The sequence below is a fragment of the Neomonachus schauinslandi genome, chromosome 11, assembly GCF_002201575.2.
Source record: "Neomonachus schauinslandi chromosome 11, ASM220157v2, whole genome shotgun sequence".
Classification (NCBI taxonomy): Eukaryota; Metazoa; Chordata; class Mammalia; order Carnivora; family Phocidae; genus Neomonachus; species Neomonachus schauinslandi.
The window spans coordinates 43411262-43435628 of NC_058413.1; the positions used below are offsets into that span (position 1 = coordinate 43411262).

Consider the following 24367-nt stretch of genomic DNA (forward strand, 5'->3'; position numbering starts at 1 on the left):
TTAGACACCATCTAATCTGTCTGGAATCAGGAGAAATGTAGCTGGATTTCTTAGCCCTGGAAGTTTCTTCTTGATGCTAAGTCCCCAAAGCCATACTAATTGCTATTGTGCAAACAGAAGGAAAAAGTATCAGTCTAAAATTAAACCTCCCATAATGCAAGAGGAAACACATGGCCCTTTTATCTTTCCCAAATGTGAGGAATACAGTAGGTGGTCTGATCCTGGTTTCAGAGGACTTGAGAGCGCTAAGAAAGGCTGAGCTTTTTAAAGCAAAAAGCTGTGCTCAGCTTTTCTGTCAATGTGACATCAGCCTCCTGTGCCCACATAGCCCCTAGCCTTCTTATTTCTTAAATGATGTCCTTCTATCTAATGACTGCAGTCCCAGACCCTGATGGTTCAGATAAACAATGTGCCAAGTCTTGGCAACTGTATCTCTTCTTGGTGGGAAGGTCAGAAAGTCCTTTAAAAAATCTGAGAGACACAAAACTATTACTAACATGCATGAATTTAGAAAGGACTGTGAATGCCTTCCGCAGCTTGCACCCAAGGATCTTCTATAGGATCATTGCTCATCTCCCTTCTTCTACTAGCATATATTCAGTCTTCATTGCCTCCATGCCTCTGCGCATGCTGTTCGCTCTGTTCTTTCTCACCTCTGGAGGAAAACTCACTCATCCTGGAGAACATTTCAGCTTCTCAGTAAAATAGCTTCCAACAACTCTGGAAATTTAGTCACTTCCTCATCTGTGCTTATATAAGCCTTTCTTCATATCTCTATTATAATGCCTATCACATTATATTATAATTATGTGTTAAACTTGAGAGCAGAGATCGTGTCTCAGTCATCTAGTGCTTAACATAGCTCTTAGCTGATATCGATACTCAATGCATTTTTTGAACAAGTGAACCTTGTTTAAGTTGTTTGCATTATTTGTCTGAAAAACTAGTTTAACACTGTGGTTGTCTTTAATAAGACGATTTATTCTTATTCACTTGCCGTAGGAGGAACACAGTAAAAGCACTAATTGCATTGCTCCTGGAAAGCTGTCAATTATGTCAAACTTACCCAAAGAAGTGGGAAAAATCTACAAATTAAAATGTTAAACATGGCATGATAATAACAACGAAAATGTGTTTATAAAATCATTTGCATTTCCAATTCTCCTTCCTCTCAACAGTATATAACCAAAAAATGGTACACAAACATCACGTGTAGACTTTGCATCAGAAGAGGTCTTCAAAAAGACCAAAATAATAGATTTTTTACAGTGAAAAGGGATCTCTTGATCTCCTAGTTCAACCCTCTGCTATGTATGAATCTCTATACTGACAAATGCTCATGAAGCTTCTACTTGAACACTTGCAGTGTAGGAGAACTCACTACCTAAGAAGGTACCTGATTCCTTGTTTTCTTTTATTTTTTTTTAAGTAGGCTCCACATTCAACGCGGGGCTTGAACTCATGACCCTAAGATCAAGACCTCAGCTGAGATCAAGAGTCAGATGCTTAACCAACTGAGCCACCTAGGCACCCCTTGATTCCTTATTTTAATAGTTAAAATGTCCAAGTTCACCTCAAATCTGCCTTCTTGTAATCTTTAACCATTAAACTCAGTCCTTTCTTCCTTAAACCACAGTAAATATTCCTTCCTTGTGATAGCGCCATCAAAAATTAAAAGCAGCTATCTATGGTCACCCCAAGTCTTTTCCAGACTTTTCCAGTTCCATTCATCTGCTTCTCATATGTCAGGTCTTCCAACATTTTCAGCAATCTGGTTCATATCCTCTAGTCACGTTGTAGCTTGTCTGTAGCACTTCTGAGATGGAGTCTGGACATACACTCTAGATGAGGTTTGCCCAGCGAAGAGGATTGATACGTATTGCTCATTCTAGACTCTGTACAGGTACTGTCCAAACTTGAACTGGCTTGTACTTGGTGTGGAGTCAAACTTTGGCAATGGTTAGCAGGAAAAGGCATAACCTGCAGCCTGGATAGGACCAGACCTAAGAAAACGAATCCAGTGCTGGGACTTCGGTTGGGAGGCTGCAAAAGGCTAGGCCAATTAAAGACTGGAATGCAAAGAAGAGCTACATTTCTGGGGGGTAACTGAGATAGTAAGAATCAGAATGGCCCTGGAGTCATAAAGGCCTTTGTTCGATTCCATCTTCTCCACTTTCCAATCCTTAGTTTCCTCATGTGAAAGTTGGGCTAATAGCAGTATTTACTTTAAAGGATGGCGATGAAGACTTACTTCATGGGATAATACATATGAAGTCTGGCAGATAGTGCTTAGCAAGTGTTTTCCTTGCAAATTAAAATACATAAATGAAATTTAAGTTAAATGAATTTTAAAGTAATTTCACATTTAAAGCTTTAAAATTAATTACATACAAAGCATTTTCTCAAAATATTTTTAACACTTTAAGAAGAGCACTATGTCTATTTTTTGGAAAGATGACCAGGAATAATATGGATTGATTGAAAATGGCTTATAAAGTAAGAATAACATAATGATGGGGATCCTGGGTGGCTCAGTCGGCTGAGCAGCTGCCTTCGGCTCAGGTCATGATCCCAGGGTTCCGGGATCGAGCCCCGCATTGGGCTCCCTGCTTCTCCCTCTCCCTCTGCCAGCCGCTCTCCCTGCTTGTGCTCTTTCTCTGTCTGTCTGTCAAATAATAAATAAAATCTTCAAAAAAAAAAGAATAACATAATGTGATTCTTTATAATCCTCACAATAATTATACCAATAGTGTGGCTCTAACCAATACACTTATTTTCAGATTTTACTTTCAAACAATAACTTTACCATTAACCTTTGAAATCAGTCTTTCTTATAATATAAATTCATTAATCCAGTCAGAATTATAATTCGATATTTGTTAGAAATCTTTGCATAAACTCTTTTTCCAGGCCCACGTTGTTTTCCTTGTAATATCCAATTATTTAAGATGTGAGAGGGATGGGCACCGCCCATTGGGGGTGTGTGTATGACTTTGAACCTATAGTTACAATCCAGAGAATTGGGAGTGACATTATCTGTGACAAGAAAAAAGCTTCTCTTGGTGAGTGGAAGACCTGTATATAAAAGTCACACTTGAGGGTCTACAGTTCATCAGCTTTCACAAGTTGATTCAACTTCGAGAAAGCATCAGCTGCCGATACACCTGAAAGATCTTGTCACAAGACATAGCGTGGTGAGTAATCTTTAGTTTCTCTTTTAAATTTCATTTGAGATTTTTTTTCATAATTGAGCAATTATATAACGTGTACTATTTTCTATAAAAATGCTGTTTGTTCAAGGTAAATTATTAAGGGACAGTTTGAATTCTGTTTAATATATAATGCCACAGTACAAAATAAATTTATGCTGCTAAAATGCTCTTAATCATGACTTTTTTGATTCAAGTCTTTTGAGATGCCTTGCTTTTTCTAAATTCATCTGAAATTACACAAAAATAATTAAAATTTGGCATGATATGCTCTGAAATTTTGAAATAAAACAGTCTAGTAAGGAATGAGTAATTCTGATTTAAATAACCAATACAAATTTATTAAGTTGTGTTAAAATTCATTTGTCCTTCAGGATATCCTTATCTAGACTCTTTTATGACTCATAGAAAGCTCAAATCTATGTATTATAGTTGGAAAAATTCAGTTTTACTGCTGGATAATCCCTTTACATAAAGCCTTTCCAAATTGGCTATTTTGAAAACTGTACGTGAATTTTAAGTGTGTTTTACAACTGCTCTTTTGCTTTTTCATGGCATTCTTATACGAAGCTCTTCTCTCTATTAAGAACAAGGAAGCCAAGGACAGATGTCTTAAGTTACTAGGTGAATGTGACAAAGCCAGAACTGGATAGCAATGTTCCTATCCTCTAGCTACAGTGCTCTATGCCTCTTCCTGGCATAAACGAACATTGAAGAATCCTCATTTGTAGCTCCATCAGTAGCTTTATATTACAGAGTGAAAACAAATGTAGTAGATTATGTTTCTTATGCGACTTCTAAATGATGCTATTTCCCTTTAAAATATGAGTACACAGACCTCCTATGTCTGTTAAAATAGAGAACGTCAAGCATTAAGAAAAAGCACTTCTGTAATAATAGGCTTTGCAATTACTGAAATGCAGATTAAGGTAAGACTATTCTATTTTGAGATGAAAAGCCTTATGAGCAAAAGAGGAAAGTGCTAAAAATTATACTCAAACAAGACTGTTAATAAAATAAGTCGAATAAGACAGACAAGCATTCCATATGGAGTCAGGGCTCTATATCTGTAAACAAGTAATTAATTAGATGATTTTAAAATACTTTGACACATTCTTTTTAATGATAGAGGTGTGCATTAATTCATTAAAAATTTCTAAATCAGAGCCTATTAAGTTGGTATTTATGGTTATTATTGCAGTGCCTGAAATGAAGTTGACTTATGAAAAAAGAAATTTGCTAAGTAAATAAACAGTATTAGTAATTTACCTGGTTACGAGGGTGCCTGGGTGGCTCAGGAGGTTAAGTGTCTGCCTTTGGCTCAGGTCATGATCCCAGGGTCCTGGGATCAAGCCCTGTGTTAGGCTCTTTGCTCAGCGGGGAGCCTGCGTCTCCCTCTCCCTCTGCTGTTCCCCCTACTTGTACACTCTTTGTCAGATAAATAAATAAAATCTTTAAGACAGAGAGAGAGAGAGCCATTTTCAAGCAAATTATAGGCACTTAATCATAACTAACATAAAATGTGGGAGGAAATTCTAAAAAGGAAGCCTTTCCATTCTTCATGTGGCTTAAAATTCATATATTAAGACTTGCCTAAAACTCTCAAAAAGATGCTTAAGAAGGTAAAACTAATCTATCTAATTTCTAAGTCAGATTATGTGTATATAAAATATATACTAATGTATCTGTAAAATAAAAGAGGCCAATTCTTAAAGTCTTTCATGAAAACCAATTCAATTAGTTGTTGTAACACTCTCTATGCAGTTGTATGGTTGTAATGATAACTACTATAAATTTAATTGTACAGTTTGGCATATTAAAAATATTTTTAAATACTTTCTTTTTGCTTTTCCTTTTAGTGAAGATGCTGTCTGCAAAAGACATGGCTAAAGTAATGATTGTCATGTTTGCAATTTGTTTTCTTGCAAAATCGGATGGGAAACCTGTTAAGTAAGTATTGTAACCTTCTGCATGGTGAGGCCATGGGAATTGGCTTTCTGAGGTTGGCTTTATGATCTGGAAGAGGAGACACTTGACACTTCGCTAATAGTGATCCTCCCTCTTTCTGTTCCCTCCAGGAAGAGATCTGTGAGTGAGATACAATTTATGCATAATCTGGGCAAACACCTGAGCTCCATGGAGAGGGTGGAATGGCTTCGGAAGAAGCTGCAGGATGTGCACAACTTTGTTGCCCTTGGGGCTCCAATAGTGCACAGAGATGGTGGGTCCCAGAGGCCCCGGAAGAAGGAAGACAATGTCCTGGTTGAGAACCATCAGAAAAGTCTCGGAGAAGCTGACAAAGCTGATGTGGATGTATTAACTAAAGCTAAATCCCAGTGATGACAGATATATCAGAGCACTGCTATAAACAGCACTGGGCAACCATATTATGTGCTGCTAACATTTTCAAGCTCTTAAGATTAATAAATACCAAAATTTACATCTAATCCATTGCTAGCCCTGATAGCTGACATTTTAATTGATTATTTTGATTCTACTTTAATTCATTTAAGAGCTCTTTTAATTATGCTATTTCTATTGTTTATTCTTTTTAAAGTATGTTTTTGCATAATTTATAAAAGAATAAAATTGCCCTTTTTAACCTCTCTCCCATCTTATGATGTAAAATAAAAGTTTAATGATCATAATTTTAAATAAATGAAGTTGAGCATTTTTCATTTGTTATAAGAATGCTTTCTGGGGTTATGAGTAATACCAAAATGTTTAAATTGTTCTTGAGTAGGAAGAATAATGCAAGATGTTTTTTTAATCATGTGTCTATTTTGACATCCTTTTATTACTACCGAAGTACTAGGTCCTCGAATCCCCACTAGCTAGATACTATTGTCCTCTTCATTTCAGGAAAGGAAATGCTCAGTAAGGAAAGGCAGAAAGTGGTCCGAAACTTGAAAAAGCATTTGTCTACACACTAGTCTGGATCCCAAATTTCAAAGAACAAAATTTTTGTATTTATTAGAATATAATTTCATTCACTTGTCATTTGACAAATATCGATTTACTGTCCTTTATTTGTCATGAACTGTATTAGACACTGGACATATACTGGTAAGCAAAATGGACACAATTCCTATCTTAATGGGGCCCACAATTTAGTAGGAAAGACAGACATTAATTCATTCTTAGTTTTGATAAGCACTATGAAAGAAAAGTACTCCAGAAGTGTATAACACAGAGCCCTGTTCTATTTAGATTGATGCTATCCAGAAGAACTTTCTGTGATGATGGGAATGTTCTAGATTCTGTGCTGTCCAATACACTGTCTACATGTGCAATTAAAATGTGCCTTGTGTGGGTCCCTGGCTGTCTCAGTCAGTAAAGCACGTGACTCTTGATCTCAGGGTTATGAGTTTGAGGTCCACATTGGGTGGACAGATTACTAATAAAAATAAATACACTTTAAAAAATGTTTTTAAAAAAATAAAATATGCCTTGTGTCACCGAGGACTAAGACCCCATCCTGGCCTCAAAGAGTTCATGTTCGAATGAGGAAGACAGAGATGCAAGCAAGTACTTACAATATTACATGTGAAATGCACAACACAATGATACACAGAGAAGGGAACAGATCTTCCTGATGTAGGGAATAATTGAGATGGAACTGAAATGGCAAGTAAATTTTGCAAAATGTAGAGGAATATTAACAAATGTCAGGCATCCAGGTGGAATCGATCAGGCTTTGGTTGAAATGCAGAGAACAAAATCTACTTCACTTAGTTTAAATGGAAAGGGATTCATTACACAATCATTGAGAATGCTGATGAAAATAGACTCTTTTTTGAACTTGAAGGAAAAACTCACAAAGTCACCAAGAGAGTTGTTCTCTTCTAATATCAGCAGTTGACTGATATTATCCTGAGACTGCCCTGATCAGGAGGCAGTTGCTTCCTACTGCTATTCCAGAAACAAACTGTACCTGCTATGACCAACCCCAGCAGAAACAGATGGCAACCACTTCGCTTCTTGACATCTAGTGTGCCTTGTTGCTGGAATCTGCTAGCACTAGCACAACAAAATCAACCCCCCCCACCCCGCCCCCAACAACAGTACTTGCCAGCAGAAAGGGAGAAGAAGAATCACCTTACTTAGGTTTGCCCAGTCTCACAGGAGTGCATACGATTGACTGAACCTAAATTTCTTCTAGAACCTTAGCTGCAGAGGTGTCTGGGGAATGTAGTTTTTAACTTTCCAGCCTACTATCTAATACAAGAATAAGCACTAGAAGGTGGTGTGGACAGTGCCTCTAGCTCCTTGGTAGTGTCAAGCCTCACTGATACTCTTTTTTTTTTTTTTTAAAGTAGGCTCCACGCCCAGCGTGGAGCCCAGTGTGGGGCTCGAACTCACAACCCTCAGATCAAGACCTGAGTTGAGACCAAGAGTCAGTCGCTTAGCCAACTGAGCTACCCAGGCACCCCTCAATGAGTATTCTTGAATATGTCCCCTGATGGAACCGTGTGAGAATTTCCTTGAGATATTTACCCAGGGGCAGAATTCTGATACATAAACAAGCTTCTCAAGACTGCTTGTGAATCACATGTATAATTTCTATTCACACTAGAAGAACGAGGCATTTTCTGCCTATTTCCACCTACAATTGGAAGTACATGCATTTATAAAAAGTTTTGTCACATTGATGGTAAGTGGTAACTTACTGTTTTAATTTGCCTATCTCTACTTACTAGTGAGACTGAACTTCTCTCTATATGTTGGCCACTTGAGCCTCCCTGTCTGTGTACTTTTTTTATATCCTTTGCCAATTTTTTTTTTTAAGATTTTATTCATTTATTTGACAGAGAGAGACACAGCAAGAGAGGGAACACAAGCAGGGGGAGTGGGAGAGGGAGAAGCAGGCTTCCCGTGGAGCAGGGAGCCTGATGTGGGACTCGATCCCAGGACCCGGGGATCGTGACCTGAGCCGAAGGCAGACGCCTAACGACTGAGCCACCCAGGCGCCCTCTTTTGCCAATTTTTAATTCATTTTCTGGCCCTGTTAATTTTGAGTTCTTTGCATATTCTAATACAAATTCCTTGTTGGTTTTCAATGTCACAAGTATTTCCTCCCAGTGTATCATGTATTTACTAACTCTATGCTTAATTTTGATGGACACAAAACATCAATTTTTCACTTACTGTTTGTGTTTTGGAGTCTTATTGAAGAAGTCTTTCCCCAATCCTAGGTCACAAAGTTCTCTCTTACATCTGCATTAGAGTTTTACCTTTCACTTTTAAGTATTTACTGTTCTGGACTCTAACTTTGTGTATGACAAAATGTTATGTTGGAACTTTATTATTATGGACAATCAGTGTTCCAAATGCCATCTATCAAACAATTTTTATTTCCCCATAGCTTTGTAGATAATTTAAAAAATCATATCTTAAGTTCCCATGTAAACATGGGTTTGTTTGTTTATTACTTTTAGGGAGTGAAAAATTGCTTTACTGTGCCCTTTGAATCAACTTTCAGTTCCTGAAAGGTCAGTCTCAGATGGGGGCCCACAAGTCACTCTTCCATGACTTTCTCTCATCCCTTAACTTAATCCTTGGATATTGTGTCCCTCTGAATGTCTCTAGCCCTATCATTCTCCTCCCCACGTGGCCCATACACAGGAAATCTTCTTTCCCAAGTCTTCAGGGATTGGGCCTGTGAGTATCCAACACAGACTATACAGAACTCTACAGAAACAAGTTCTTGGTTCCGTTTTAAAGTAGCAGTTCATGGAGGTGGCCCCTCCAAGGACATGCTGGAGAAAGAAACAACCTGCCCTTAAACTGGGTCTGTTGAGTCTAGTTCAACTTCATCCCAAGCAAAGCCCAGTATTTACAATAGTCAGGTTTTTTTCTTTTTTAAGATTTTATTTATTTATTTGACAGAGAGAGAGAGTGAGCACAAGCAGGGGGAGTGGCAGGCAGAGGGAGAGGGAGAAGCAGGTTCCCCACAGAGCAGGGGAAGCCCGATGTGGGACTGGATCCCGGGACCCCAGGATCATGACCTAAGCTGAAGGCAGTTGCTTAACCGACTGAGCCACCCAGGCGCCCGAATAGTCAGGTTTTAAAATCAATGATTAATTTTTGCAATTCTTATCCTAAAGCTTCCTTTTCAGTAAAACAAATTGGATAGTTTTCTCAACCATATAAACTCCTGCTACTAACAGAAGAGCTCAGGAGGGTATGATCTATCAGTTTCATTCTACATGGTCTTTTTAGACAGAGATCACGTCTCCTTGAGAGGACTATGGCCAAATTGCAACATCTGTGGCTTCCTTGGCACAGATCTTCATGGGTTGTACATTCTCACAGTCTCTTAGGATCCCAGGTCAGAAAAGTGGATGAAGAAGTTATGAGGAAGATATATTTATGAAGGCATGTACATGGAAACCATAAGTGGCGCCGAAAAATGAAATGGCTTTCAGGTTACAATCCAGGAAATTCCCCACCTCTGCAAGTTTGGGTTCATGTGGAGACCAGTCTCAGTGCCTGTGTTGGCAGTGACTTCATGTCCCTGCTTGAGGCTCACAACCCAGAACCCCAGATCTGAGGATACCGGGAAAGATCCTTCATGATAAGCAGATGCCCTGCAAACACCCACAGCCCATTCCAGTGTTTCTCCAACTTCTACCTCCCAGTAGAGGCAGCCAGAGGTGAACCAGGAGGACCCCAGGACACAAACAGCAGAGATGAATGTTTTGGTACTCTGGTGGTCTCATCTGGATCTACCCACCTCCATGTTCTGCAGGTCATTAAGAGAATATGAGGAATCAGTGGCTGTGGCTAGATCCAGAATCATATTCACAGAGAATCTTAGCATCCAGCACCACCTGCTTATCAGAGGCATCATCACTTTGATTTCAGCCACCAGTTTCCCCAGGGCCATGTTAGTCTGGATTCTCTGGATCCAAGAGATGTCAAGACACTGGGGCCAAGTGAAAAGGCTGTCCTGATTCTCCCTCTCCAAATGCTTGAAGCAGGTGAAGCCGAAGTGCCCTTTGCTGAATGTCAGATAGGCATCTTGGAACACGGGGCATGATGATGGAATATGTTGATTTTTGTCTAAGTTTTTCATGGCCCCCATTTCAATGTGGCTGTTTTCGGTTTTGTGCTTCTCTGGGGTATTGCAACTTCTTAACTGGATTATAGACTTCTCATAAAGATATTTTGCTCTGGGGGGCGCCTGGGTGACTCAGTTGGTTAAGTGTCTGCCTTCGGTTCAGGTCATGATCCCGGGGTCCTGGAATGAAGCCTTGCATCGGGCCCCTTGCTCAGCAGGAAGTCTGCTTCTCTCTCTACTGCTTCCCCTGCTTGTGCTCTCTCTCTCTTTCAAATAAATAAATAAAATCTTTAAAAAAACCTTGAAAAAAACCATATTCTGCTCCGTATATCATGGTTAAATCAGTGTTTCTGTGAAGGGATGAGGGCTGAGGACTTTCTATTCCACCATCTTGCTGATGTCATTAACATAGGCTTATTTTTGAGCTCTGTTTATTCTATTCTATTGATGTGTTTGTTTATTCCTGCAATATAAAGTACACAAACACTCATCCTTCTTTATAGACCTGTATTCTACCATACAAATTTCATAAGCTTGTTGAGTTCTTTTCTAAAAAAATACAGCTCCAATTTTGATTGAGATCATACTAAAATTATACATTAATTTTAGGAAGAATTGTTATCCTTTTTTTTTTAAGAATTGTTATCCTTATTATATCATCCTATCATCAATATAGTAAGGTTCTTCTTCATCTATTCTGATTTCTTTTTATGACAAGTAGAGTCTATAGACATTTTCTCTGAAAAAATCTTATGTATCCTTTGTTAATTGCTAAATACTATATAGTTTTGTAGCTATTGTGAAAGACATCTATGTTTTCATTACATTTACTAGTTGGTTATTTGTGAGTGAGTGCAGATATCTCTTCAAGATCCTGACTTCATTTTGGTGTAGAGGAACATTATTCATTTTTATAATTTTATCTTATATATAACAACCCTCCTGACCTGTCTTATTAATTCTAATGGTTTGTCTCTTGATTACATTTGATTTTCTATGTAGATGATCATATAATTTCAAAAAATAACACTTATTTCTCTTCTTCATCTGATTACTTGTGTCTTTTTTCTTTTTTCATTCCTTACAGTATTATCCAGTCCCTCTAATACCATGTTAATGAATGATAATAATAGGTGTCCTTATTGTATTCTTTTTTAAATGATTTATTTATTTGTTTGAGAGAGAGAGCGAGCGAGCACACTCAAGGGTAAGGGTAGAGGGAGAGGGAAAGGGAGAGAAGCAGACTCCTAGCTGAGCACAGAGCTCGACATGGGGCTCTATCCCACGACCATGAGATCACGACCAGAGCCAGAACCAAAAGTTGAAAGCTTAACCAACTGAGCCAACCAGGTGCCCTTCTTATTGTATTCTTGACCTTAGTGGGAGTGTCTTTAATTTCTCAACAAGAGAATGGTCTTTAACAAACTGATGGCATTCCCTTCTATAACTAGTTTTCTAAGGGTTCTTCTGAAATTACAAAAGGGTATTAAACTTTATAATATACTGTGTCTCCAAAAATAGGTAATTTTAGCTCATTAATGTGATTAAAATTAAATATTTTTGCATGCCAAGGAAAAAATCTACTTGATATTGATGTTTTTACTTTTTAAATAGTAAAAGTTACTGTATATTCAGAAACATATATATGTAGATTTTTAAGAAAAAAATTAAAAAACAGCGCATCTGGGTGGCTCAGTTGGTTAAGCATCAACCTTCAGCTCAGGTCACGATGACGGGGTCCTGGGATCAAGTCCCACATCAGGCTTCCTGCTCAGTGGGGAGTTTGCTTCTCTTCCCTCTGCCACTCCCCTGGCTTGTGCTCTCTCTGGCTCACTCTCTCTCGAATAAAAAAATAAAATCTTAAAAAAATAAATAAAATAAACACCCATTATTCATTACTCAGATTATGAAATAGAATATTGCCAATACCCTGGAAATTCCTTATAAGCTCTTCCTAACCACATCCCCCTTCATCGTCGCCTCCTTACTTTTATATTCACCGTTATTTGCTTGCTTTTCTTTACAGAAAGATCCTTCGATTAGATGCATAGTCTAGTATTTTTTCAAATGCATGCTGTTGCATAATATGGATTCTGTCTTTCCAACCTGTGAAATCCATTTTCTTACCATCTACTATGGCTAAGACCTTGCTCCACATTTCTAGGTTTTTGCTAGTCAGCGTGTCATTTAAAGGTACTCATTTCTGAATTAGTTAGGGTGAGCAAATTGCAACAAATAGATCCCAAATGTATAACCACCTAAATTAAATAGAAGTTTCTATTTTTTAAACATTTTTTAATTTAGGGCACCTGGGTGGCTCAGTCGGTTAAGCATCTGCCTTCGGCTCAGGTCATGATCCCAGGTTCCTGGGATTGAGTCCCATACTGGGCTCCCTGCTTGGCAGGGAGTCTGCTTCTCTCTCTCCCTCTCCCTGCTGCTCCCCCTGCTTGTGTGTGCTCTCTCTCTCACTCTCTCTCTGTCAAATAAATAAATAAATACTTTAAAAAATTTTTTAATTTAAATTCAATTAACTAACATATAATGTATTATTGGTTTCAGAGGTACAGGTCAGTGATTCATCAGTCTTATACAATACCCAGTGCTCATTACATCATGAGCCCTCCTTAATGTCCATCATGCAGTTACCCCATCCCTCTATCCCCCTCCCCTCCAGCAACCCTCAGTTTGTTTCCTAAGATTAAGAGTCTCTTATGGTTTGTCTTCCTCTCTCGTTTCATCTTGTTTCATTTTTTCCTCTCATCCCCTAAGATCCTGTTTTATTTCTTTTTTTTTTTACTTTTTTTTATTCTTATGTTAATCCCCATACATTACATCATTAGTTTTAGATGAAGTGTTCCATGATTCATTGTTTGTGCATAACACCCAGTGCTCCATGCAGAATGTGCCCTCCTCAATACCCACCACCAGGCTAACCCATCCTCCCACCCCCCTCCCCTCTAGAACCGTGTTTGTTTTTCAGAGTCCATCGTCTCTCATGGTTCGTCTACCCCTCCGATTTCCCCCGCTTCATTCTTCCCCTCCCGCTACCTTCTTCTTCTTCTTTTTTTTTTTCTTAACATATATTGCATTATTTGTTTCAGAGGTACAGATCTGAGATTCAACAGTCTTGCACAATTCACAGCGCTTACCAGAGCACATACCCTCCCCAGTGTCTATCACCCAGTCACCCCATCCCTCCCACCCCACCCCCCACTCCAGCAACCCTCAGTTTGTTTCCTGCAATTAAGAATTCCTCATATCAGTGAGATCATATGACACATGTCTTTCTCTGTTTGATTATTTCACTCAACATAATACCCTCCAGTTCCATCCACGTCGTTGCAAATGGCAAGATCTCATTCCTTTTGATGGCTGCATAATATTCCATTGTATATATATACCACCTCTTCTTTATCCATTCATCTGTCGATGGACATCTTGGCTCTTTCCACAGTTTGGCTATTGTGGACTCCTGTTTTATTTCTTAAATTCCACATATCAGTGAGATCATATGATAATTGTCTTTCTCTGATTGACTTATTTCGCTTAGCATAATACCCTCTAGTTTCATTCACGTCATTGTAAATGGCAAGATTTCTTTTTCTTGATGGCGGCATAATATTCCATTATATATATATATATATATATATATATATATGTATATATATGCCACATCTTCTTTATCCATTCATCTGTCGATGGACATCTGGGCTCTTTCCACAGTTTGGCTATTGTAGACATTGCTGCTATAAACATTGGGGTGCAGGTGTCCCTTCGGATCACTACATTTGTATCTTTGGGGTAAATACCCAGTAGTGCAATTGCTGGGTCATAGAGTAGCTCTGTCTTCAACTTTTTGAGGAAACTCCATACTGTTTTCCAGAGTGGCTGCCCAGCTTGCATTCCCACCAACAGTGTAGGAGGATTCCCCTTTCTCCGCATCCTCTCCAACATTTGTCATTTCCTGACTTGTTAATTTTAGCCATTCTGACGGGTGTGAGGTGGTATATCATGGTGGTTTTGATTTGTATTTCCCTGATGCCTAGTGATGTTGAGCATTTTTTCATGTGTCTGTTGGCCATTTGTATGTCTTCCTTGCAGAAATGTCTGTTCATGTCTTCTGCCCATTTCTTGATGGGATTATTTGTTCTTTGGGTGTGGAACTTGATAAGTTCTTTATAGATTTTGTATACTATCCCTTTATCTGATAAAACATTTGCAAATATCTTCTCCCATTCTGTTGGTTGTCTTTTGGTTTTGTCAACTGTTTCCTTTGCTGTGCAAAAGCTTTTTATCTTGATGCAGTCCTAATAGTTCATTTTTGCTCTTGTTTCCCTTGCCTTTGGAGACGTGTCTAGCAAGAAGTTGCTGCAGCTGAGGTCGAAGAAGTTGCTGCCTGTGTTCTCCTCTAGGATTTTGATAGATTCCTGTCTCACATTTAGGTCTTTCATCCATTTTGTGTTTATTTTTGTGTATGGTGTAAGGAAATGGTCCAGTTTCGTTCTTCTGCATGTGGCTGTCCAGTTTTCCCAACACCATTTGTTGAAGAGACGGTCTTTTTTCCATTGGATATTCTTTCCTGATTCATTGAAGATTAGTTGACCATAGAGTTGAGGGTCCATTCTGGGTTCTCTATTCTGTTGCACTGATCTATGTGTCTGCTTTTGTGCCAGTACCATACTGTCTTGATGATTACAACTTTGTAATAGAGCTGGAAGTCTAGAATTGTGATGCCACCAGTTTTGGTTTTATCTTTCAACATTCCTTTGGCTATTTGGGGTCTTTTCTGGTTCTATACAAATTTTAGGATTATTTGTTCCAGTTCTGTAAAATAAGTTGATGGTATTTTGATAGGAATTGCATTGAATGTGTAGATTGCTCTAGGTAGCATAGACATTTTAATAATATTTGTTTGTCCAATCGTGAGCATGGAAACTTTTTCCATTTCTTTGTGTCTTCCTCAATTTCTTTCATGAGTATTCTATAGTTTTTGCATACAAATCCTTTGCCTCTTTGGTTAGGTTTATTCCTAGGTACCTTACGGTTTTGGGTGCAATTGTAAATGGGATCAACTCCTTAATTTCTCTTTCTTCTGTCTCATTGTTAGTGTATAGAAATGCAAATGATTTCTGTGCATTGATTTTATATCCTGCCACTCTGCTGAATTCCTGTATGAGTTCTAGCAGTTTTGGGGTGGAATCTTTTGGGCTTTCCACATACAGTACCATGTCATCTGCAAAGAGTGAGAGTTTGACTTCTTTGCCAATTCAGATGCCTTTTATTTCTTTTTGTTGTCTGATTGCTGAGGCTAGGACTTCTACTACTATGTTGAACAATAGTGGTGATAGTGGACATCCCTGCCATGTTCCTGACCTTAGGGGAAAAGTTTTTCTCCATTGAGAATGATATTCACTGTGGGATTTTCATAGATGGCTTTTATGATATTGAGGTATGGTCCCTCTAGCCTTACACCGTGAAGAGTTTTAATCAAGAAAGGATGCTGTACTTTGTCAAATGCTTTTTCTGTGTCTATCGAGAGGATCATATGGTTATTGTCCTTTCTTTTATTTATGTAGTGTATCACATTGATTGATTTGCAGATGTTGAACCACCCTTGCAGCCCAGGAATAAATCCCACTTGGTTGTGGTGAATAATCCATTTAATGTACTGTTGGATCCGATTGGCCAGTATTTTGGTGAGAAATTTGGCATCCATGTTCATCAGGGATAGTGGTCTGTAATTCTTTTTAGTGGGGTCTTTGTCTGGTTTGGGGATCAAGGTAATGCTGGCCTCATAGAAAATGTTTGGAAGTTTTATTTCCATTTTGATTTTTGAAACAGCTTCAGAAGAATAGGTATTAATTCTTCTTTAAGTGTTTGGTAGAATTCCCCTAGGAAGCCATCTGGCCCTGGGCTCTTGTTTGTTGGGAGATTTTCAATTACTGCTTCAATTTCCTTGCTGGTTATGGGTCTGTTCATGTTTTCTATTTCTTCCTGGTTCAGTTTTGGTAGTTTATACATCTCTAGGAATGCATCCATTTCTTACACATTGCCTAATTTGTTGGCATACAGTTGTTCATAATATGTTCTTATAATTGTTTGTATTTCTTCAGTGTTGGTTGTGATCTCTCCTCTTTCATTCATGATTTTATTTATTTGGATCCTTTCTCTTTTCTTTTTGATAAGTCTGGCCATGTATTTATCAATCTTATTAATTCTTTCAAAGGACCAGTTCCTTGTTTCGTTGATCTGTTCTACTGTTCCTTTGGTTCCCATTTCATTGATTTCTGCTCTGATCTTTATTATTTCTCTTCTCCTGCTGGGTTTAGGCTTTATTTGCTGTTCTTTCTCCAGCTCCTTTAGGTGTAAGGTTAGGTTGTGTATTTGAGACCTTTCTTGTTTCTTGAGAAAGGCTTGTATTACTATATACTTTCCTCTTAGGACAGCCTTTGCTGCAATCCCAAAGATTTTTGAACAGTTGTGTTTTCATTTTCGTTTGTTTCCATGAATTTTTTAAATTCTTCTTTAATTTCCTGGTTGACTCATTCATTCTTTAGTAGGATGCTCTTTAGCTTCCATGTATTTGAGTTCTTTCTAAGTTTCCTCTTGTGATTGAGTTCCAGTTTCAAAGCATTGTGGTCCAAAAATATGCAGGGAATGATCCCAATCTTTTGGTACTGGTGGAGACCTGATCAGTATGTGATCTATTCTGGAGAATGTTCCATGTACACTTGAGAAGAATGTGTATTCTGTTGCTTTAGGATTGAATGTTCTGAATATATCTGTGAGGTCCATCTGGTCCAGTCTGACATTCAAAGCCCTTATTTCCTTGTTGATCTTTTGCTTAGATGATCTGTCCATTGCAGTGAGGGGGTGTTAAAGTCCCCCACTGTTATTGTATTATTATTGATGTGTTTCTTTGATTTTGTTATTAACTGGCTTATATAATTGGCTGCTCCCATATTAGGGGCATAAATATTTACAGTTGTTAGATATTCTTGTTGGATAGACCCTTTATGATGTAGTGTCTTTTCTCATCCCTTATTACAGTCTTTGGTTTAAAATCTAACTTGTCTGATATAAGGATTGCCACCCAGCTTTCTTTTGATTTCCATTAGCATGATAAATGATTTTCCACCTACTCACTTTCAATCTGGGGGTGTCTGTGGGTCTAAAATGAGTCTCTTGCAGACAGCATATCGATGGGTCTTGCTTTTTTATCCAATCTGATATCTTGTGTCTTTTGATTGGGGCATTTAGCTCATTTACATTCAGAGTAACTAGTGAAAGATATGAATTTAGTGCCATTGTACTACCTGTAAAGTGACTGTTACTGTATATTGTCTCTGTTCCTTTCTGGTCTATGTTACTTTTGGGCTCTGTCTTTGCTTAGAGGATTCCTTTTAATATTTCTTGTAGGGCTGGTTTGGTAATCACAAATTCATTTAGTTTCTGTTTGTCCTGGAAAATTTTTATCACTCCTTCTATTTTGAATGACACCCTAGCTGGATGAAGTATTCTTGGCTGCATATTTTTCTCATTTAGTACCCTGAATATACCATGCCAGTCCTTTCTGGCCTGCCAGGTCACTGCAGATAGTCTGCTGCCAATCTAATGTTTCTACTCTTACAGGTTACAGACTTCTTGTCCCAAGCTGTTTTCATGATTTTCTCTTTGTCTCTGAGATTTGTAAGTTTTACTATTACATGTCAGGATGTTGGCCTATTTTTACTGATTTTGCAGGGGGTTCTCTGTGCCTCCTGGATTTTGATGCCTGTTTCCTTCCCTAGATTAGGGAAGTTCTCCACTATAATTTGCTCTGATATACCTTCTGCCCCTCCCTCTCTTTCTTCTTCTTCTGGGATCCCAATTATTCTAATATTGTTTCACTTTATGGTATCACTTAACTCTCGAATTCTCCCCTCATGATCCAGTAGTTGTTTCTCTCTTTTTTCCTCAGCTTTTTTATTCTCCATCATTTGGTCTTCTATATCACTAATTCTCTCTTCTACCTCATTCATCCTAGCAGTGAGACTCCATTTTTTATTGCATCTCATTAATAGCCTTTTTGATTTTGACTTGGTTAGATTTTAGTTCTTTTATTTCTTCAGAATGGGATTCTCTAGTGTCTTCTATGCTTTTTTCAAGCTCAGCTAGTATCTTTATAATCATTATTTTGAACTCTAGTTTTGACATCTTACTTATGTCCATACTGATTAGGTCCCCTGGCAGTCAGTGCTTCCTCTTGTTCTCTTTTTTAAGGTGAGTTTTTCCATCTTGTCATTCTGTCCAGAGAAAAATAGATGAACAAGAGACCAAAATACTAAAATGGCAACAATGACCCCAGAGAAATATACACTAAACAAATCAGAAGAGACCTGAAACTGGGGGGAAAAAAGGAAAAAAAAGAGAGAATATAATCAGACAAGTGAGCAGAATAGAGCAATACACTGGATTCTGTGTGTGTTTTGGTCTGTTTTTTAGAAAACTAGACCCCAAAATTGTAAAGAAAGAAAAAACTTTTATATGTACAAAAATACAATGAAAGGATAGAATGTAACTGTAAAAAGGGAAATTAAAAGACAAGAAAAAACAAAAGAGAAACAACAACAAAAAGGAAGGGATATAAACAGACAGGTAAACAGAACAGAGCAATACACTATCTCCTGAGTGTATTTTGGTTAGTTTGTTAGAAGGAACTACATCTCAAAATTGTGAAGAAAGAAAAACTTATATATACAAAACTAAATTAAATACATTGAAAGGATAGAATGTAATTATAAAGATGAAAATTAAAAAAGACTTTAACAAAACAAACAAACAAAAAAACTCCAAAAAACAAAAAGGAAGAAAAAAGAAGAGAGAATATGATCAGACAGGTAACTAGAACAGAGCCATACACTAGATTTTGGGTGTATTTTGGTCTGTTAGAAGAAACTGCATCCCAAAATTGTAAACACAGAAAAACTTATATATACAAAAATAAGATTAAATACAGTGAAGGGATAGAATGTAACTGTAAAAATGAAAATTTAAAAAGATTTAAATAAGGAGTTGATAAAATAAGAAACTGGGGCACCTGGGTGGCTCAGTCTGTTAAGCATCTGCCTTTGGCTCAGATCATGATCCCAGGATCCTGGGATGGAGCCCCATATTGGGCTCCCTGCTCAACGGGGAGCCTGCCTCTCCCTCTCCTCCCTGCTCGTGTTCTCTGTAGCTCTCTCTCTCTCTCTCAAATAAATAAATTAAATCTTTTAAAAAATAAGAAATTGGTTGAAAAAGGAAAGAAAAAAATTAAAACAAAAATTAAAGTTGAAAGACTAAAGAATCATGGGGGAAAAGCCATGAATTCTATGTGCTGTATCCCCCCAGCGCTGGAGTTCTGCCGTTCTCATTGATCAGTAAACTTGGTCTTGGGGGCTGTTCTTGCTGATCTTCTGGGGGAGGGGCCTGTTGCCGTGGTTCCCAAATGTCTTTGCCGGATGCAGAATTGCCCCGCCCTTGCGGGTCAGGGCTAAGTAATCTGCTCGGGTTTGCTCTCCGGAGCTTTTGTTCTCTGCAAGCTTTCCATACAGCTTTGGAGGCGGAGAGTGAAAATGGCGGCCTCCCAATTTCCGCCCCGGAGGAGCTGAGAACTCAGGGCCCCGCTTCTCAGTGAGCCCCCAGAGAAAAGCCGTCAGTCACTCCCGTCTCTCTAGGCTCCGGCCACACTCCATGCTCACCCGGCCTGTGACCGCGCGTTTCTATCTCTGGCACCCGACCCCGGGTGGAGTCTCCAAACCCAGCAGATCCCTGCGGTGCACTCTCGTGCGGCTCCTCCCGGGGGAGGAAGGTGAGTCTCCCCAGATCTGCCGCTTGTTGGGTCCCTGCTGGAGGAGCAGGGGCCCGACTGTCCCGCGGATCACGGTTTATGGCAACCCCGAGCTGAGAGCCCGCTCCTCGGCTCCGCCTCTGCAGCCGGCTTCCCCGCTCCGATACCTGGGAGCTCTGCCGCACTCAGGCACCCTCGGTCTTTCCGTGACCCCGAGTGTCCTGAGACCACACGGTCCCGCGAGGGTTCCACCCCCCGCTTAGCACTGGAGTGACGTCCCTCAGCGGAGCCGAATTCTAAAATTCCGATTTTGCGCTCAGCGGCTCTATCACTTGCCGGTAGCGGCTGACGGAGGCTTTCCCCTGTCTATCTTCCCGTATATCGCCGCGGATTCACTTCTCCGCACGTCCTACCTTCCAGAAAGTGCTCGCTTTTCTATTTGTAGAGTTGCTTCTTTTCCATCTCCAGTTGAGTTTGTAGGTGTTCAGGATTGTTTGATCCCTATCTAGCTGAATTCCTGGGACCAGATGAAATTAAGGTCTCCTACTCCTCTGCCATCTTGGACTCCTATCTTTTTCTTATTCATATAACACTACTGGAATGTTATATTACTAGGCAGGTTAACAGGTCAACATACTGGGTAGGGCCTCTATTTCTACCATGGTTAATGCTGGGGTTGTCTCCAGTTAGCTGGAAGTAAAAAAGGTAGGAATGTCATGTGGGAAGTTTTTACCAGCCAGGAGTGGAAAGGTGACATCATCTCTTCACATCCCATTGACTATAACATAGTCACATAACTACACCTAATATTGTAAAGTGGGGTGGAACAGGGAAGTTGGAAAATGTAGTTTCTGGCTAGGTAGATACTTTTCAGTGACAGCTATACTAGGAAAGCACAGGTTTTTGGTGACAAGCTAGACATCTCTGCCACAATTCCATACATATGGAATTCCTGATATGGATATATCTGTATGTCTATGTATATCTATATCTATATACATATATTCATATAGATATACATAGACATACAGATATATCCTTGTCACAATGGCAGGATTTCCTTCTTTTTAAAGGTTGTATAATATTCCGTTGTATGTGTATATGTAATATATAATATTTTCTTTATTTTCTATTGATGGATATTTCAGTTGTTTCCATATCTTGGCTAATGTGAAAATGCTGCACCTAACATGGGAGTGAGTGCAGATATCTCTTCAAGATCCTGACTTCATTTGTTTTGAATATATACCTAGCAGTGGGGATTGCTCGATCATATGGTAGTTCTATTTTTAATTTTTTGAGGAACCTTCATACTGTTTTCCACAGTGGCTGTACCAATTTACATTCCCACCAACAAGAGTTCCCTTTTCTCCACATCCTCACCAACACTTGTTACCTTTTGCCTTTTTGATAATAGCCATTCTAAGTGATGTGAGGTGACATCTTATTGTGGTTTTGATTTTCATTCACTCCCCTGATGTCAAGCACGTTTTCATATATCTGTGAGCTGTATATACTAAGGTAGGTCTCCCTTTTTTTTTTTTTTAAAGATTTATTTATTTATTAGAGAGAGAGAGTGCAAGCAGGGAGACGGGTAGCAGGAGAGGGAGAGAGAATCTTAAGCAGACTCTGCGCAAATATGGAGCCTAATACACACAGGGCTCAATTTCACTACCCTGAGATCACAACCTCAGCCAAAACCAAGAGTCAGATGCTTAGCAGACTGCGCCACCCAGCTGCCCCAAGTAGGTTTCCTTTTGCAAAATGTCTGTTAAAGTCCTTTGCCCATTTTTAAATTGGGTTATATATCCTTTTCCATTAAATTGTATGAGTTTCAGAAGTCTTTTTTAAAGAAAACTAAAACAGGGTGATTACCAAAAAAATGAGATCCAAAGAATTAATTGAGGTATCCAATCCAATAGCCTTAAAGTCTTTTTTCTTTTTACAGCTTTATTAAGGTATATCCTATGTAAAATTCACCTATTGAATGTAGTGATATTTAGTATTTATAGAACTGTGCAACTATCACTCATCTCATTTTAGAAGATTACCATCACTTCAGTAAGTTCCCTTGAGCTCATTTGTAGTCAATCCATGCTCCCACTCCTAGCCCCCACAATCATGGATCAGCTTTGTGTCTTTTATAAATTTGCCTTTACTAGACATTTCATCTCAATGAAATTATACAATATGTAGTCTTTTGCATCTGACTTTTCACTGTTTTGAGATTTATCTATGTTGTAGTACATTTCAGTATGTCATTCCTTTTTATTGCCAAAGGGTACTCCATTGTATGAATATACCACATTTATCTATTCACCAATTCATTATTTTTAGTTTTTGGCTACTATGGATAATGCTGCTATGAACAGCACACATAAGTTTTTGTGTGGACAGACTTTCTCATTTCTCTTGGGTAGATTCCTAAGGATGAAGTTGCTGGATAGTATGGTAAGTTTATATTTAACTTTAAAAAACTACTGTTTTCCAAAATGGTTTTAATATTTTAAGTTCACATTGGCAATGTATGAAGGTTCAAGTTTATCCCTATCTTTATCTACATTTCTCATTGTCTGATTTTTTATTATAGCAATTCCAGTGAGTATGTGGTGGTATCTTAAATCACTGTGGTTTTAACTTACATTTACTTAATTACTAATGACACTGAACACCTTTTCCTGTATTAGCCATTTCTATATCTTCATAGAAATGTCTATGCAAGTCTTTTGCTGTTTTTTAATTGGATTGTCTTATTGAGTTGTAAGAATTCTTTACATATTATGGATACAAGTCCCTTCTATGATTTCAAACATTGCCTTTCAGTCTGTGGTTTGTCTTTTAATTCTTTTAATGCTGTCTTTTGAAGCTCAAGAATTTTAAATTTTACTGATTAAATTTATCCCACTTTAAATTTAATAATTAAGTTTGTCAATTTTTTTAATGATTTGTCTTTTGGTATCATGTCTAGGACTTTTTTTTTTTGAAGTATTTATGTATTTAGAGAGAGCAAGCAAGAATGCTCATATTCCTATTCTAAGACTTCTGCATTTGTATGTAAGTTTTTGGATCACCATGTCAGTCTCTACAAAATAAAAGCCTAATAGGATTTGTCAAAAGCTGTGAAAATTCTGAGATTTTATCCTATTGCAAGCTCACAAGTTACAGAAAGTTTGCAGACCCCTACTTTAACCTAACATCCCAGGCCCTTATGTCCCAATTCCATTCTACTTTTCTTACATTACTTTCTATAATGGCACTTCCGGTCACCCGGCTTTGCATATACATAACAGAACATATAGTGAGTACATCTAGCTGATGATAAATACACTTTTTCTCCCCTCTTCCCAAAATGGTAAATCTGATCATCTTCATATATGAACTTAAAATATGGAAAATGTAAAGGGAGCAAATGGTTTGTAACTTTGTAAGTACTTATAGTATGGTGTATTTTTTTGCTCATGAATATTATGTACTATAACCATTGTTTCTGTAGTCTAAAACATTTTCTTGGTGTTAAGAAACAAATAAACAAAAAACAAAAAACAAACTTCCTATTCATTCTTTTGAATGGCTCATTGTCGCCCCTACAACATACACAGCTTAGCCATTTATATGCCTTTGTTGATCTCTCCATAAGAATGTTCTTTACTGGGGCACCTGGCTGGCTCAGTCTCGGGGCTCCACGTTGGGCAATGAGTTTACTTAAAAATAAAAAAAAAAGTCCTTTCCTATTATCTCTTCATGCATGGATCCTATCTATTCTTCAAGGCCCCAGGTCGAACAGCCATCCTCCCCCTTTCCTGCACCTTCTTCATCTTTCATCTCTTCAGTTAGTAGTAATCTTTCCTATCTCTGACTTCCCACAGCACATTATCTCTATCTCCTTATGACCTGGTTTGCTTTCCCTTTGTTACTTACACATCTCATTCAAGTCAGTAGAACCTGCATATTAATAATGCCCGTACCTCCCCTAGTATTCCTACACAGGGTCTAAATCTATAAATATATTTGCTGCATAGTGATAGAGTTCTTTTGGTGTTAATGTGATTTTTCTGTTCCTGCCATCAGGTGACAGTGCTCAAACCTTATAGTACAAAGAAATCCCAGGCTTTAAAGTTAATTAGGATTCTGGGTCTGTGGCTTATCATTAATTTGTTGAGCAAGTATTCAACTAAAAGTCTATCTTCTTCTCTAAATAATCTTGTCTTAGCATGTTACAAGGTGCAATAATACAACCAAAGGAACTTATTTGTTCATTGCGTCTGTATAAAACTTCTCTTTAGG

The 24367-nt window shown here is 38.3% G+C and overlaps 1 protein-coding gene across 1 annotated transcript; it reads left to right on the plus strand.

Moving 5' to 3' along the window:
- Positions 1–2998: 2998 nt before the first annotated feature.
- On the plus strand, positions 2999–5864 carry PTH (parathyroid hormone). Its single transcript, XM_021685786.2, has 3 exons — positions 2999–3062; positions 5069–5159; positions 5288–5864. The coding sequence occupies exons 2-3, from the start codon at positions 5074–5076 to the stop codon at positions 5547–5549; spliced, it is 348 nt and encodes a 115-aa protein (XP_021541461.1). The 5' UTR covers positions 2999–3062; positions 5069–5073; the 3' UTR covers positions 5550–5864.
- The last annotated feature ends 18503 nt before the right edge of the window (positions 5865–24367 follow it).

Bases quoted from the DNA above. Each gene is read 5' to 3' on its own strand.
- PTH (XM_021685786.2), top strand. From the start codon at position 5,074: ATGCTGTCTGCAAAAGACATGGCTAAAGTAATGATTGTCATGTTTGCA. The intron at 5,160-5,287 runs GTAAGTATTGTA...TGTTCCCTCCAG, and splicing joins TCGGATGGGAAACCTGTTAA to GAAGAGATCTGTGAGTGAGA.